General features: G+C 31.2%; 1 protein-coding gene across 2 annotated transcripts in view; it reads right to left on the bottom strand.

Annotated features, from left to right (window-relative positions):
* LOC118195868 (rho guanine nucleotide exchange factor 10-like protein) overlaps positions 1–18,398 on the bottom strand; it is a 163,668-nt gene that overhangs the window by 13,652 nt on the left and 131,618 nt on the right. For both annotated transcript variants that reach the window (XM_035367208.2, XM_085808331.1), the window contains 5 exons: positions 15,708–15,859; positions 5,144–5,286; positions 2,320–2,494; positions 1,883–2,242; positions 969–1,212 (listed from right to left, as the gene is read on the bottom strand). In XM_035367208.2, coding sequence (XP_035223099.1) covers positions 969–1,212; positions 1,883–2,242; positions 2,320–2,494; positions 5,144–5,286; positions 15,708–15,859 — 1,074 coding nt within the window. The remainder of the gene's footprint in view (positions 1–968; positions 1,213–1,882; positions 2,243–2,319; positions 2,495–5,143; positions 5,287–15,707; positions 15,860–18,398) is intronic.

Here is an 18,398-nt window from a genome sequence, read left to right as displayed (position 1 = left end):
GTATACTGTGGTAGGAATAAAACAGTATTATACTTTATTCTACTCTGGTTTTTCCTTGAGCTAAACAGAGCTAAGAATGCCCCGACATTAATCAAAGGATGTACAAAACATTTTAATTTCGCAGAATCATGAAAAATCAAAAACAAGTACTCAGTATCTTAAAATAATGTTGCAAGTGTGAAAATGCAATCTGATAACTTTTGTTTGGGGCAGTTAACCAAATTTATTGCACAACTTAAAAAAACTATTTCTCCCATGCTTTGCCATGACTATTGGGTACAATAATTTTTTAATTATGCATATCTTTCAATTCTAAGCCAATTTTCAGTGGCCACGGATAGTATGATTTTAAAGGTTATTTATCAAGGAAATTTTCACACTGTATTTTCTCTGACATTCCTTTTCATTACGATTTTCAAAAGAAATGCAAGCTAATAGTAGTTCTTTTGGTACTTCTCTGCAATCAAAACTGGATTCAGAAATGTATGTATGTATGTGCACACACACGTTTCTGAATCAGGTTCTGATAACAGAGAAGTTCCGTTCCTTTCATATACACTATAGAAATCTGCATTATTTAATCCAAAGTGGCACAACCAACTACTACATTCAAAACATTAAGTAGCCGAAATAATATCAACTTGCATTAGCTTGGAGAACAAATGTTCTCTGATACTTTCAAAAATGGTTTTTACAGGTTAATTAATATTTTATAAGAAACTGAAAAATTCCATTTAATCATAGATTAATTTTACAAAACTGGTAAACAGTTTACTAATTTCTAATTTTACTCATTAAAGTCTTAATATCAACAAATTAGCTTAAAAATATCAGAACTTATTTAAGAATTTATTAGTGATAATATGCAATCAAGGTAATCCTACCATGACAAAAGCTGACACACAAATAATTAAAAAATGGAAGTAAAAATAGTTCAAATACAAAATAATGAATAAAAATACACTAACCTTCTATCTAATGTATTAAGGTGAAAATGAACTAATTCTGGATCACTATGATTAAGGCGCTCATACAATTTTTCCTGACTATCTTTTTCATAATCTTGAACATTCATCAAATCAGCATACAGACCATAAACATCATTTGACTCTTCCATGCTATCCTGAGGAGAAATATGAGAGCATAATGACATTCCACGAGGAAGAGTTTTGGCTCCAGAAGCATGGATATCATCAACATTCGGTCGAGATCCTAATGGGAAAGAAATAAGTATTCAATTTTTATGACTTACACATTTCAGCCAATACAGTAATAATGATAAACAAGTAAATCAACAAATTTCTCTCAGATTTAGAGGAAAAGCATGTGATACTGCTTTCATGCATTTATTTTATTTTGAAAATACAGTACATACTACCAACCCAATTAATTAAATCCAATTAACTACAAATAAAGGGAATATTTCTGTTGGTTCCAACTAACCATACATCTTTGGATATTTCTCATAATCTTAGAATTTTGAAAGAAGCTTTAGTGGTGCTGTAGGAAATATTGAAATTAATATCAAATAAATTTAATAAAATGTGGTATGTGATAAATGCAAGGGAAAAAATGAGGCTAAAAAACATCTCACTTCCAATAATTTACAATTTTGGTACTAAAATAAATTTAAAAGAAATTAACATCTTGTAAAATTATGATAACGGATTTAATGCTGGAGGATAAAAAAATTCAACAATGGGGAAAAAAAAAAAAAAAAAAAGATTACTAGTTACTCTTCAGCTAAAACATTAACTATTAACAGATTATAAATAAATCTTGATTGCTTTAAAACCATAACAGTACAGTATGGAGGTAAAATAAAAAATAAAAGAACTGAATACTTAAATAAAACCATTATTTATTAAATGACATTAAATACCTGGAAATTTTTTGTTATATACTGGAGATGGCAAAGCAGAATCAGAAACCTGCTTTATTACTCTTGCTCTTGGAGAAAGACAGACTGACTCTGACTCTCCATCTGCACTTGCAGGCCTTCTTTCAGTAGATAAACTAGTAAGAGACATAGCTTTTGGCTGCAAACTGAGCAGTAACTGTACAGGCCCTTGATGTGCATGAAATGCCAAACTTACACGTCCAGTTATAATGGGCACACCTTCTAAACGAGGAAGAGGAACAGTCAATATTATTCCAACATTTGTCCCAACCCAAAGTAAGCCTTTACTAGCAAGAAGAGATGTGACATAGATCATATGGGGGGATTTTTCTTTCTCTTTTGCTGAAAAATAAAAATGATTCCACATTAGAAGGACTTTCAATTATGAAAATAAAATTAAAATATTTTAATTTACTTACCTGCAAGTATTCTGTTGACATTTGCAGCAACATTGATATCTTGCAAATGGCGAAATGTTTCAGTATGATATAAACAAATTGTGGCAGAATTTTTTAAAGCAATCCACAAACCAGTTCCAGAATGAGCTAAAATATATGCCTGTCCATCTCCATCATGATGAACTGAATAATTCCGCTGTGAGAAATATAAAATTATATTACACATTTAACAATTTATATGAGCAACTTATTTTAAAATACAGTACCTGATACTTATTAAACACACTGGTTAATAAAATCAGCTGCTTATTTTCACATTTCCAAGAAACAAACCAAATAAATAATAAGCAATAGATAAATCACCTTTATTAAAATCGCCCTCATTTTTCATAAACTAGAATTTGCAAAAGGTCGATTCTTTGGTGCAAGAAAATCCTATCAGTGCCTGTCATAGCTAATTTTAATTCCTTCATTTAACTTATTGAGGGCCTTTGCTAATTGTTTGCTTCAATGAAACAGGTTTATCAGAAATTTTGGCTGCATAGTTCTATGAATATCTCCTTCTATTAGAGTTCTGTCAAACACTACTAAGCTTTTTATCCAGACTGGTAGAATTTCTTTACTTAAGATTAACAAAAGCAGTCCTCTAGCAGGAATATAAAATGAGCGAGTGGTCCTCAGGATTAAAGAAAAGATGGTACTTAAGAGATCCCTGTTAAGTTTTTCTTTTTGAATGCCAGTTGACAGTACATGATAGGACAGCCTTTACATATTTGCGGGGTATTCTCATAAACTTCATGATATGCTTCCTTGCATTATCATACATTATCAGTTTTTAATACAAAAAGGAACAGTAGGTTAAATAAAAGAAAGCAATGGTTATACCTGTAATTAGGAAGTAACTGATCAACCTAACAGATCTTTCTTCAATTTTGCAGCCAAAATTCAAGTACAATCTTTCTTCTGGCTAGACATGAACTTTTTTTTTCGGAGGGGGGGGGGAATTCTGAAAGTTTTCAAATTTTATATTACGCCAAAAGGGGCATTTTTTAATGTTTTGTATGTTACCTTTACTTATTAAATATTATGATATTTGCATTTAAATCATAAAATTCAACAGCAATATCATAAAATATTTAAAAGAGTATTTCTTTAGAATTTCAGACACAGTCTTGCATGCTGGAGATCAAAATCCCCACCCACACACACACTGTTGCAATTGCTTGCTTTGAAATCACTGAGTTTGTTAATAAAAAATTTTTTGATGTTTGACAAAATATGAAATAGATAATAAATTCCAAATTTGGGCTTCCAGATGCTCATATTCGGAGGGAAGACTGCGTTACTCAAAATTTGATTTCTCTACGTACAGTTGTTTTTCACAGTGCGAGAAACATACATAAATTCATGCAGATTCTTCATTACTTAATTTCTTTAAATATAATACAGGTGGCAACAATTCAAAAAGTGAACTGACATTTATAGTGAACCAACGCAAAATGGCAAAATGAAATTAATAGCCTTTCTGGTCAAACTGTCCTTTTGGGTCTTAAAAAAATTAAATCTGTCATTTAAAATTTGCCTAACAAAAATGAAATGGAAAAAAAAAATAATTATTAGGGACTTCATCTACTGCAGCTGTTAATACCATGACTATAAGCTACGCTGGGGTAGTGGGATGACCTTATAGGGCCTATAGACCATAGTACAGTCCACAAGACAGTGACTTCCGAGAGTATAATTTCATTAGGCAGTAAATCCTTCAGAGTACTCCAATAAGTTTATATGGGATTTAAATCAGGAAATTTTACTCACTGTTTACTTGATGTGGATGCAGGTTATTACAAATGAACAGCACATCACACTTGCATGTACTTCTAAAAAGTAAGAAGTAGGATTGCAAGACTTCATCTGGATCTGTAAATTTGCATTGTGTGGTGATAACACACATTACAGTCGTAAATGATGAAAGTATAACTACAGGCTTGAAGTGCCTATTTTAAAGTAGCAGATTATAGCTCTCACCAGATACAAATATATTTAGAATCTGAAGCCAAATTGAACTTCAACATATAACTGTAAACAATACAGGCTCAACATAGCAAACTTAAGTTTATGGTTTCTTCAACAAAAGACTGCCAAAAGAGGGCCAATCGAATAAATTACTATTACACTGAGTCCACCTCAGTTTCATCAACCAATCCCTGTATTCATGATGATGAAAAGGTAAATTTCAATATATGTAATGATTTTGCAATTTAGTTTTGAGATCTAATGGCTGTATTTTGTGTCCAGAGTTTAAACTTGTTCATCCCAGCATATTTCATTGTAAGCACACGTTCACATTCAGGGAACTCAAGGTTGAAAGAGTTAATATAAATACTACCCTACAACATATATATAGCTATAGCACATAGTTCTGTGATATATATAAATATTTTTTTGAAAACTAAATCTCCAATATCTAACATTAGCCTACTACAATGAATTTTATCAACCAAAGTGATTATGCTTTTAGCACAAGGAAGTTTTCTATGTGTATTAGTATATTCAAAATATCATGAAACAAGTAATTGGCAGAATTATTGTTTCCTGAAATGGAAGAATTTTGCATGGGTCTCCCTCAAAATGCATAGAACTTTACATTTAACTGACAACAATTTAAGGCTGCCCAGTTTTAGATTTAACACTCTTAACTTTTTATACTAAACTACACTAACTTTTTTATATTTTATTTTCCCTACAACTATTTTTAATATACTTTTCCATTTTCCAACAAAACTTTCACCAAAACAGCAAAAAATGCACAATAAGGTAAAATTATACATTTTAAGAAAATATTCACCTGAATATCAGCTGTGAGGGAATCCACTACCCATATTTTGGAACCAGATGCACAATACATAGTTAAACCTACTGGTAATAAACATGTTACTGGGGACTGATCTAGTGCAACAGTTGTTGGATCTTGCAACAACCACTGGCCATCTAAATATTTAAAAAAAAAAAAAAAAATTAAATTTTTTAATTGTGACTTGAAATGTCCTACTCTATCAAAACAAAATAATCAAACTATACATTAAAAGTTTTGCATCAGTATCAAAAATAATTTTTTGTCACAGATATAGAGCAACATAAAAGAAAGCATAAAATCACAGTAAATACAAACTTTAAAAAAGAAAAAAAAAGTTTCAAAAAGGTTTTTGTATTTAAAAGTTGTCAATGAAACACTTACCACAAGCATATTAACTCGAGAGCACGCTCTTTTGAGCTACATGCGAATGCAGACCCGAGTCCAAAAGACCCAGCTTGTGTTTTTTGAGGAAAAAACTGTTACTCTTCAGGTAAAACGCTTACATTTATGTCAAAATTTTATTTTCTTCAATATTTTTAATGAGATAAAATTTTTTTAAAGGAACAGAAAAACATTATGTAGGGAAAAAATAGCATACATTTCCTCTGTACTGATTCTTTACTTTATTTATTATCACCATAGACAGAGAGGAAAAAAAAAAATGAAGCAATTAGCAACACATTGAACAGAATGTTGTCATGTGTTCCAGACATATATACTTTTCTCATTTCGTGCATCGCATTTTGGTTTTTGTCCTTTTTTGCTGGGCAAACACTACATTTTCCTTTTGTTTGAGTTTTTTGTTTATTTATTTATTTATATATTTATTTATTTTTGTGGTTATCCATCATCATTATTTCTGGAAGCTGCATGTAATTTTGCTCGTTTCTCGATGGGGCTCAATGTAAGAAATAAACACCTACTTTATATGACATCAGAGGATTTTTGGGTGACAAAATGAGTATCCTTGCATTTATTGCAGCAGTGTTTAAAATAAAAAAATAGAAAAAACACTGCCATAGGCCACCTTTTTGATATTCAGGATGTAGTATATGAAGCTGACATTTCATCAACTATGTCTACAGCCCCTTTCGTAAGGTTATAAAATGTTACAATTTCAGGTTTCTTGCATTCACATGTTTCATTATGGATTGCATTCTCATGATGCATTGTTGATAAAAATTCACACAGTTATTATTTTTTTCAGAAACATAAGAAACCAAAGTTGTATTTTTTTTAAACTGAAAATTGATGAAAACACTTCTCGAAACTTCACTTTACTGGAAACAAACTATGTGGGTAATTCTCTTTTTTCAAATTGTTACGACAATAGTTAGCTTTTTTTTAGCAGATTGTAAATCGTATACCAATTATCTGTAGTGATATTTCGACACGATCTATAGAGTTTTTGGTACAGTCTTTTTATGATTTCATTGGGTGAGATTTTTACACAATTGAGACCTTCTGGTGGCAAACCTGGATAGATTTCCAAGTTCCACTTATAAAAAGTTCTTGCATCAACTAGCACAAAAACTTTTATTCCATATTTCGCAGGTTCATTAGGAATATACTACCTGAAAGCACATCTTTCTCAGAAAGCTTCAAGTTTTTCATTGTTATGAACTCACTGATAGTGCAATATTTCTATTAATTAAGTTATTGACAAAATCTTTAAAAAACTTTCTTATAGATGCAAGTTTATCCAATTCTTTCCTGATGACATGAGTTCCTGTCATCAAAATGAAAACATCTTGATGAAAAGAGAAAGCGTTCATAGCACATAGTTTTGTGGAAAATTTCCAAGCCGATTCCATGTTGCCCACAGATCTCACACATTTACATAAGATGATTAATGAACACAACAAAAATATAAGACATATAAAAACGCAAATTTCAACTTGTGTGACGAGCATCTCTCTCTCTCTCTGAAAGTTGTCAGAAATAGATGCAATATAAATATTTGTATAACTGATGACTTTCAGCAACATTTCTTCACTTAGTAGAAAGTTCCCATGATTCATTTGCCATCTGCACATATTTACCGTTACCAATGTTTCCAGGCAATTTAGTAATAATGTTATGAGCAGACATTCTAACATCTAACTAAATGTCGTTCTCATTTTTCTTTTCAGAATCCATCTCGATTTCTGAATCAGTATCATGAGAACTAAAAAATTCATTATCACTTTCATCATCGGTTTCTTCAATGGATTCTTCACCAGTTGATACATCTAATAATTTTTGCTAATGTAAAATTTTTTTCCTTGCAGGATAAATTACGAGACATGTTTGCAGCTTTCTGTGCTACCATAAATGAACTACGCAACAGCAATGCAAATAGGTGCGCTGAGTCTGAAAGACCCGATCCAATAAAAACAAAACTTCGAATCAAATTTCCAGCAAAAAACTTCGGAAACATAAAGAGCATGACCTTGGAGAAGACTACTTTGAACCACTACCACTTGGGAAAAATAGGGGTGTTTTCAGAAAGCTTTCTTTAATTGGGCAGTGCATGCACTCGGGGGGCTAATGGTGCATCTAATACTGTGAGCAAATAATTTTACATGGTTATGTTATGTAAATGTTAACTGCTAAAAAGATAACTCAAATTTTTAAAATAATGTTTTGTTTTCAGAAATTAATGTTGAAGTCCCTTTTTTTTACACTCATTGTCAGTTTATTATTACAAAACATGCAGCATGACCTATGGCAGTTCTGTATGGCAATTGTTCAAGCATGGCAAATAGAGTTTTCAAGTTTTACTTAAAATTATGCAAAGTTTAAAAAGAATCATTTCAAAACAAAACACAGAATAAGAAAGCAATATATTATTATGATAGCTGATAGTGCTGTATACACTTGATATCATAATTTAAAAATACAACTTCTCGTAGAAATTTTGTTACTAATGTTTAAGTGTGCTCAATTCTAATGCTCACAAAATTTAATTTATCACAAATTAGAGATTTATGGCAAATGATATAACACTTATATTTTCCCAAGGATATCAGCTCAGAAGCAAAATACACTTGATATAAATTTACATATCCTCCTACAAATTGGTTGTTTTCACATAGTTTACAGTATCTGCATGAGTAACTGCAGAATACAAACTTCTGAAACATGGGCATCCATAACCACTTGAAACGAAGCAGTAGAAAATGTGTGGTTTGATTTGGCTACTTAATCAAAATGAAACAGGCTGTCTACCCAGAAAATGATGCCTTCAAGGAGAAAACTGATAAGTAGGCATTTCACTTGGAAAGCCAGTCAACAATGCAGTCAATTCAATATTTAAAGTATAAAAGGCTCAAAACAGTATGTTAATTACCATTTTTCTATAAATGAAATTATGAAACGTTGAATTATTATTTAGTGACATGAATATTAAATCAAAACCAACTTTTTGTAAAAGCAGAAAACATCTGTAAGTAAATAACATTAATCTAAACTAAAACAAATGCATATTGTGTTGAAAAGAGATAAAGGCAAATGGCACTGCTTTGCAGTGAAATGAATGTAAACAAGAAAATGTTTTGGTTTATATTGTATTGGCAGGCAAGCATTATGTAATGTAGTAAAGAGTAAGGAACCGAGAATTGGTTCATTTTGCAATATAATAACCTTTGTTAAGGTTGATCTACCTTATAACAGGATAAATGTACACTTTATGTACATAAAATGATATAATAAATGTTAAAGAAAGAACAATCTGTTCCCATGTTGACTGAATGGACTAGCCACCTAGTGGTGATGTTTTCATTGGTGCATCTCATGACATATGCTTCAATTCGGATAAAAGAACTGTAATTCGTGCATGATGCAAAGTTAACTACGGATACTAATACCACATAATATTGATATGCCCAGAATATACCTAAGAGTTAGGTAAGAGCATGATTAACATCAAATTTCAAGAGTATTTGATTTTAATTTTGACAATTTACAGTCATGGGTACATTTAGGCATCAAGGCAAAATAATGACCAAACTACATAGATTAAAATGGAAAAAAACTGCATGGATAACAAGTTTCTAAGCTGTTAAATGAAGTTGAGGACGGTTTAGCAAAGAAAGCATACAGGTGAATTAAGCAAATTGTTATTAGAAAGGAAAAGTAGTCTGAAAGAATTAAACGAGGCAATTCTATAACAAATGTTAATTTTTTGGAAGCGGATGTAGATAGTTCTGAGGAACGGGAGAAAAACTCTCAAGCTAGTAAATGAATTAGTCAAGTGTTAGAAAACGTGGATAAAACGAGTATTAAGGATCATGAGTCATGGTTAGAGTGCAAAATATACAAAGTACTGTAAAGCTTTCAAAACTAGAGCCAGAAAAATATTCAGGTGATCCTAAAAAATTGATAATAGTTTTGGAACAGCTATGAAAGCACTATAGATGAAAAAAGTCTTAGTAAGAGAGAAAATTTCGCATATATGAAATCACTGCTCATAGGTACCATAAATAATATAGCATTTTCATTAGAATTAAACACAAAGAAATGTACCAAGAGCTGTGTTTTAATGCTGTTCATAATCATGCATATATCTTCTGAGATTAAGTTCCATAACTTATTTTCTTGTGATAAAGCATTAAAGGAAAATTTTATAAAAATTATATAACAAAAATAGATGTTTTGTTTCTGAAACTTTTACATTTGGAGGTTTTGTAGAAATAAAACTAGCTGCTTAAAATGAGAGTTTAAATTGAACTATTAGGCGATATGTACAAATAATTCAAACCATAGCAAAACACAAATGGCTTCAAATCAAAATATATAAGAAATCATGTAAAAAACAAGAAGAAAATTTCATATATGAAAATCAAAACTCCCCAAAAAAGCACATGCTGTTATTACATGTAATAATTTATGTAAAAAATGCCTTATTGCAAACATGCTCAGTATTAGCTCAAAATGATGGTTGTTGTGAGTTAACTAATTTAATTTTTGAGTATGGTGCTAGACTACATTTTTTTCATGTAAGTATAATGAAGAAATAAAAACTAAAAATTGCTGGAGAATAACAAGTGTCTATTTTCTTTCAAAAAGAACAAAATGTAGGTTAGCTGACACCACTACAGCCATACGAATGACCATGCTGTGGGAAAAAAAAAAAGAATGGGTGTGTTATGAATTGCTTGTTTAGCTAAACGAAGCATTAGAATTCTGATAGATGTTGATTATTACTGAAAAATGATAAGGAGGAGATTCAATTATTGAAGGAAATTTATGTGATTTCTAGTATGCCTGGATGGGTGCCAGTTGGCCTTCGAGAGAATAAAATGACTTCTCAAAACACTGTAGACAAAAGATTTGATAGGCATTTCCAATGAAACAGCGAATTTCTAATGAGGAAAATGATATAATTACAGAGCTTCGAAGGAGGAATACGGGTTAAAGGTAACAGATACTATGTTGGCTTACTAAGGAAATCAGAAGCAGGTCAGTAAAAAAATAAAATCACAATAGCATTAAGGAGATTTGAAATTCTCAAAAATGGACTTATTAGCAATACTGCGATTCATCAGTAGTATAAATCTGTTATCAAAGAGGAAAGAAAGGAGGGCATAGTTGAGAAGTGTTTGCAGGAAATAACTAAATCATTCTATTTTATGCAAAAAACGAGGGAAACTACAAATTGCAGGATTATTTACAATACATGCTCTTCTAGAAGCTGTAAAATCCAAAATCATTTTCAAGATACTAGACCTAGTTTATTCCCAATGGTGTTGGACATAATTTTAAAATTTTGTAAATGACAGGGACTTCATTAAGAGGCTAGGGATTGCTTAAAATTTGTCTAGCTCAGGGACAGTGACCAAGAAAATGAAGTTTTAAAGTTCAAATGCTCTGCTGGACTCTGCTGTATTTCAATTTTGGAGATGACAAAATTATATGTTAAAATATACAAAAGCACAAATATGGAAAATTATGAAATGTTAGGATTCCTTGTTGCATATAGACAAATTTATATTAAATTACTGACGTAGCTGAAGATATATGTTGATTATATTCCGATGCAGTTCAGATTTTCAGACACGGATGATTCTTAGAAAATTAAGGTAAAATTCCAAGAAACTTAATTCCTGGTGAACTGAAAAGGGTTATAATGTAGAATTAGACAAAGTGAGACAAAATTTTGGCATCATCTAGACAGGAAGGATAAAACTGAATTGTGAGTTTTTAGAATTATTAGATGACTGTGCTGAAGCACACCAAAAGAAACATTCTCCAAACAGTAGCTAGAAAGTAAGATCCTACAGGAGTGCCTCAACCTTTCTGGATTGGAATGAAAATCCTATTACAAAAAGTTCGGATATTAAGCGTGAAATGGGATGATACAGTTCTATTAGAAATAAATAAGGACTGGATTCGTTTGTGGGGTGAAATGAAGGGCTCGAGGATTTACCTCTTCCAAGAAAATACTCTGATAGCTGTGAGAAACCTAAAGTTAGTCTCCATGTATTTGCTGACATAACGTGTACTGCATGATAGGATATTTTAAATTCTTCAATTAAAAAAATACATTTGCATTAGTTTCATCAATGTCTGGCTCCACTGAAGTCTATGACTCATTCTCATTTGGAACTCATGGCTGCTTTAGTTAGCTGTCAAACTGTCTAAGTATTTGCTTCTTGAACTCTGCCATCAAAAGTTTCTGCAAAGTGATAGCCAAATAGTTATCTACTAGAGAAAGAGATGCGGCAGAAACTCAATGCCCTTCAGGACAAACAGAATTTCTGAAATTTAGTGAATGAACATGAAGTGATTTCACTGCAGTGGAAAAGAAAACCCTGCTGAGTTCTTTTCTCATGGAGAAAGTGCCTTTAACCTTGTTAAGAGTTTCTTTTGGTTACATGGACCTAGCTGGCTCCCTTACCCTGAAAAAGTCTGGCAAATGAATCAACAGAGAGAACAAATCATAAACTCTGTTCAAGATTCAAGACTTAGAAACTCCAACATTATTAAATTTAGCCTGATTCAGTAGGCTCCTAAAACTGTGTCAGATTACAGCTTATATTATGCGGTTTATAAAAAATATCAAGCAAAATTCAGTGAAATTCAAAGGTCTATTGAGGTCTGTTGAGATTTTAAGACCTGATCTTTACAAGGTGAGAGTTACACAATGAAAACATTTTTTGAAAGGGATTCTACATCTCTCATATGGAAAGCTCCTAGATAAGACAATTGCATTTTACTCACTGAACCCTGAACTGGATACATATGGTCTTCTGTGTTTAAAAGGCACACTTCAGTTCTTTGATCTTGATTCCAGAGAAAAACACCCATGGCTGTTCCCTTATAAAGATAGACATAGTGAATTACTCTCATAATAAACTGCTTCATGCTGGAGTTGAAGCTACCTTAGCCCAAAATAGAGCAAAGTTTTGGATCATAAAATGATCCCAATTTCTCAAATCCACATTGAACAAGTGCTATTTATGTAAACAGTATAAGTTATGAGCAGGGACACAAGAAATCACTGTTTTACTGCCTGATCATATTCTGCAAACATTTTCTGTTGATTATGTTGTCTCCTTCTTCACAAAAGACAGCAAAGATAAACATTATCTATTATTATTAACTTGTGCTACCACTTTATATTTAGAACTTGTCTTGTCTATAAATGTAGATAATCTTATGCTTGCATTTTAAAGATTTATTTCTCGTTGTGGACTATGTTCAACAAAATACTCAGATAATGCCAAGACATTCTAGTGTGCTGATCGAGTTGAGAAAAATCTAGAAGTGTACACAGCATCCATATGTATAAAATTTATTTTCCTCCCATAGTATAAAATGGAAATATATTGCTGAAAAAGGAACATGGTGAGGAGGCATTTTAGAATGCTTTGAATAAGCTAGAAACAGTTTTCATTTAAATCAAAACCATAATTACTTAGAGCCCAACAGCATGTATCTATGGACCCTTCAGAGCACTAACCTCACACTTCTGCTTATTTCTTAGTAAGTAAATGTTTACTTTCTCTTCAAGTATCAAGAGAACCTGACTGGGCCTACACGTTCCTTGATCTTGAAATGGTATAAATATAGACACAATTTGTTAAATCATTTTTGGAAGTGTTGGAAAAAGCATGTAAAAATTAGATTCTTTAACGTCCATGAATTTATGTCTACCTACTAAAATATCTAGTCAGTTTACAGTTGAGAATGTTGTTCTTGTACATGACGACTGCTTTCCTAGAAATTTGCAGACAGTAAGATAACAGAAACTTATCCTAGAAAAGATTGTCAGTTTTACTCCAGTCTCATAAAAAATCAAACAAGTAACTAAAAGAGAATATTAAAATTACTACACAAACTTGAAATCTATAATTATTAATAATAAAAGGCAATTGTGTAATAACTTTCTGTGTGTGTGTGCAGCATATCAATCTTATAATGGGTATCTTCAATGACTGTTGTTCAAGGTGATTTTTTAGGTTATATCATTATTGTGAATTTAAAGTTCAGTATGACTGATTCATGTTTCATATTTAGTAATTAACTTTATAAGTTGCTTTAATTTATACTTAAATATTATTTGCAATTTAAACTGATGATTATTTAATATGAAAGAGACAAAGGTATATGTAAACATCAAAAAGGTTTGGTTCATAATGTATTGGCAGGGGATTGTTATGTAATGTAGTAAAGAGTAAGGATTTGTGAATCAGTTCAGTATGCAATATATTGTGTAATATTCAGTATGCAATTGTTTGTGGAGGTTGGTTCACCTTATAATATGGCAAATGTAAAAGTTACATACATAAAATGACATAATAAATGCTATAGATAAAAAAAACCAATTGATGCTGTCTTTATTTATGGGTTGGCCTAGTGATGGTGTTTTCATATCGCATACAATAAAAGTGCAAGGAATTAACATTTTTCTATTGGCATACATCTACCATAAAATGTACTGTGCTGTAGCTTTTCTTATGGGAGGAAATCCAAAATTGCTAGATTTTAAAGCTGAATTTCTTTTTAAATGTTAATATTATACAAAGAAAATGTATACAGCTGCAAATATGAAAAAATACATGCAGAAAACCTATACATTCAAATTGCATCAACTCTGTTATACACACGCATGCAAAGATAGAAAATTGAAGCAAATAAATGACTACTCACCAAGCTATGTTCCACAAAAATTCAAACTAAATTAATTAAGACAAAAGTGTGGCAAATAACATGTAACTTATAACAGGAAAAAATGTTAGTGAAAAAACCTTGGGATAAATTTTTACAAATACTCAGTTTAAAAGGCAAATAACCTGAACATTGAAATAAATAAATAAATAAAACCTGACAAACAATTTTATTGCACTTCAATTTTTAGGCATTCACTTTTTAAATTTCATTTTTATACAAGTTAGCACATGGCTTTTTCACCAACATTTATTTCCACAAAGAATAACATTGTATTTGTCATTATTTATTTAAATTGAATTTTTACTAAAAGATATCTCGTGAGTAATTTACTTAAATTATTTTCTTAATCTCAGCTATTTTAGCTCTTGGTTTTTGTTTTGAAAGTTCTCATTTGCTTTTAAAATGTTTTATTGTGCCAAGTATTAGAAAAACTTGTTTTTGAACTAAGTGAATTTAAATCATTCTCTCTCTCTCTCTATATATATATATACACAGAGAGAGAGAAAGAGTTACATACATAAACTATTTCCTGACATACTTTTCCCCCTAGCTTAGCACAAGGATTTGAAAACTTTCTAAATAGTCTTGAAATTTCTCCCTCCCTTAAAGCATTCATCAAGCAAGCTCCCCCAGAATTTAAAAACTGATGACATTCAAGAAAATAGTGATATTTATTGCTGCTGATGGTTTTGAAAATTATTGCATAAGGGAAGGCAGACTGAAAGATGATAAAGACAACAGTGACAACTTGTAAGCTCTAGCAGACAATGTATTTTTGGCAGCACTTTTAATTTGAGGCCTAGGAAGTGGCTGTGGACAATAATAATAGTGAACAAGATACATAGAAGCAGAAATGAAGACATCCTACTATATATCATACTGTTACTATTACTAAGTACTCATACTGGAATGTAGGTGCCTTTAAAATAAGTAATGCTATGATAGTTACTGCTAGTTTATCCATGAACACTTTTCATTTGTTATATTTTAGGCAACAGCATCCTTTGGAAATTAAATTATTCGTATAACTTTTCCAACTTCATTTTTGTATGAAAAAATTGATAATAAATGGGGGAATACATGAATAGACATACATATATACACACACACACACAGATATCAGCACTACATATTGATAAAAAGCATAATTTACATACATCAGATAATTTTGCTTCAGGCTGCAGAAAGACATGATTAGCTTTCAGTTTATTACAGTCTTAAAGCATTGGCACGCAAACATAAATTATTATCCTGACGGACCAAAAAATAACTTGTATATAATTTACGTTAACAAGCTCAAAGACCACACTCAGGCAAAAATATAGTGGTTTAATAATTCCAAAAGGAAATTTTCATATAACAGAACACTTATTTATAGGAGCATTTAGTATCTACATACCAGTATCCCTGTGAAAGATTACAACTGTTCCATTAGCTAAGGCAGTGTACAACTGATTCCAGTGATATTTTAATTGAATAATTGCTGCAGGAACAACTGCACTTCCAATTTCTTCCCACTTTTCTGGACATGAACCTTCTAATACAAGTATTCTGAAATTTAATATTATTATTAGACAGCATGCTCAAAATTAAAATATGCAATTAATTATTATAATAATAGTAAATTAATAGTGTATGCATTTATTAGATGAGAGAAAAATGAATTTTTTAGTAATTATTTAAAAAGCACACTTTTCGCACAACAAACATAGCAAGTCATTATGAACTTAAAAATATTTAAGGTTTACACTCCAAAAAACATGTTTAATCCTTTGCGGTCATATTAAGTTTATATATAACTATCATGCTGGTCGGAATTAATTTTCATTGAACAAACAATACTACATAATATGCAATATTAAGAAGCTTATCAATCTAACAGAATTAGTATGGTTCTTTGCTGTGGTGGTTGACAGCAGATATATGATTGGAAAGGTAAAAAAGCTTTGGTACCTGACAACAAACATATGACTGGAATGGTAAAAAAGCTTTGGTTGGCTGCGAGTAGACATATGACTGGAACAATGAAAAAGCTCAGATTGCTGCGTGTAAACATATGACCACAAAGGTTAAACAATATTAAGGTCAGAGTTTTCACAGGCACCTAGCATGCTTCAGATTTCAACTGACAAAGCAATAACGTGTGTGTGTGTGGGGGGGGGAGGCTACAAAAACTGCAAACTTAATAATGCTTAACTTTGGCTTTTAACATATAAACCTAGACTATTTTATTTTGCTTTAATTTCATTTCCACTGCATTCCTTTTGATTCTTCAATATAACTATTACTTTTTGGATGGCATTTAAAAAAAAAAAAACAATGTTTGCAGTTAAATGTTTTCTTTAACCCTTTGAAGGGCACCGGTATATAATAGTATATATCAGTTGTTTGTCAATTTTTTAACCTCGGAAAAAATGCTAATTTTTCCACGAGAAAAGCTTTAATCATAAGTGTCTAGTGTTTCCTTTCGATTCTAAATGGCAGCATCACCCTATGAATGCTCAATATTTTGCAGTTATGAAATTAATATACCTCGTTCCAAGGTATCTTGTTGGAAGCTTGATAAATTCTATTGGAGGGAAAGAAAAAATTCAAAATCTGCAAATATATGACATACACATGCTGAATCTCATATATTTACTTCATTTCAGTCAGAAGTGATAATTAACAGATTATTTATATGATTTTAAAACCAGTATATAATATATACTGGTGCCCACACTGAGGGTACCGTGCCAATAGATCACAGCACCAGTCTTCTCCTTTTCTACTCTGTGACATGACAGAATTTCTTTACTATTATAACAGTTTATATGATGTAATAATTTTCCACATTTAATTTAAAAGTCATTTAGAATTGAATATTATGTTGATGGAGGAATAGGGTGTTTACTGACGCTGCGCTAGGACTGGATACAAGTATATTAGTTTCATTTATTCTTTGTGTACTCAGCTCGGGTTTCATTCATCTGTGTTTAGCTAAATTTTTTATTTCAGCACTTATCCCTTTCTCAAGAGAAAGACTCATCGATTTCAAAATTGTCGTCTGAGGTCAAAACTTTACACAATTGTGGGGATTAAATGTGGCATGTTAGCCCTCAAAAGACACCCATTGCTTCGTGTTTTCCTAGAATGCAAGGAAAATGGAAAGAGAAGATTGACAACTAATTTGTCATTCGGGAGTCACGCCTACTTCCCTTTGTGAGATGTGATAAGATCACACAAAGGGAAAGCTCACTTAAAATGGATATGTACTTAAGGTCCATCTCATAGTGTAATCACAAAAACTGCTGGTTTGAAAGCATGCTTTTATTCTTTAGGGAAATTCTTTTTAATTATTTGTTAATTTCAGATGAAAGACTAGAAAACACAAGAGAAATTTTCCCTCTGGTTGATAAAAATAGGTCGTTTCCGAAATAAATTTTCACAGTTGGTGAAAGAAAGGAAAATATTTCTAAGGCCAGTTTTAGATGCAAACTAAAATTTATTCAAAAGTTGAAAAGGAGCTCCTAGGAAGTCAAAGGGGTTGAAAATCGGAATAAGAGCTTTGAGGTGTATCAAATAATAAAACTGTTTAACGGCGTTTCTTCCTGAACAAAGTTATATTACAAAATATATTTACAAAAAATATAAAAGGGACCCTTATGGTACTCGATGATCTAAAGTGTGTGTGCATGGAGGAGGGCAATTTTTCATATCATAGTATGAAGCATGGTTTTTTCACATATTATCTAAATCATAAAATACAAATTAAACAATGCAACATACTTTCTCAGCTGAGTCGTAGTGTTTCATTTTTCAATTTTTTAAATTTTCGGCCGAGTTACAGCTGCTTCTAATATTATACTAGTTCAGTTACAGCAGCACGATACGATTTACGCATGAAATTATATTTGCTAAATTTTTTTATAAAATAATAATATTGAATTTAAATCAAGTTGAAAAGCTTTTTACCCATATTTTACATAAGCATGTTCAGCTGGGTTGCATCCCCAAAAGTGCATAAAAACATAAATTTTATTTTTAAAATTTCTACAGAAATTTAAAAATTTTTTGTCTTCAGACTTACATAACTATAGTCAAGCACTCA

The sequence above is a fragment of the Stegodyphus dumicola genome, chromosome X1, assembly GCF_044657685.1.
Source record: "Stegodyphus dumicola isolate Sdum_Otavi_A_Nest chromosome X1, ASM4465768v1".
Classification (NCBI taxonomy): domain Eukaryota; kingdom Metazoa; phylum Arthropoda; class Arachnida; order Araneae; family Eresidae; genus Stegodyphus; species Stegodyphus dumicola.
This window is presented reverse-complemented; position numbering and strand designations above follow the sequence as displayed.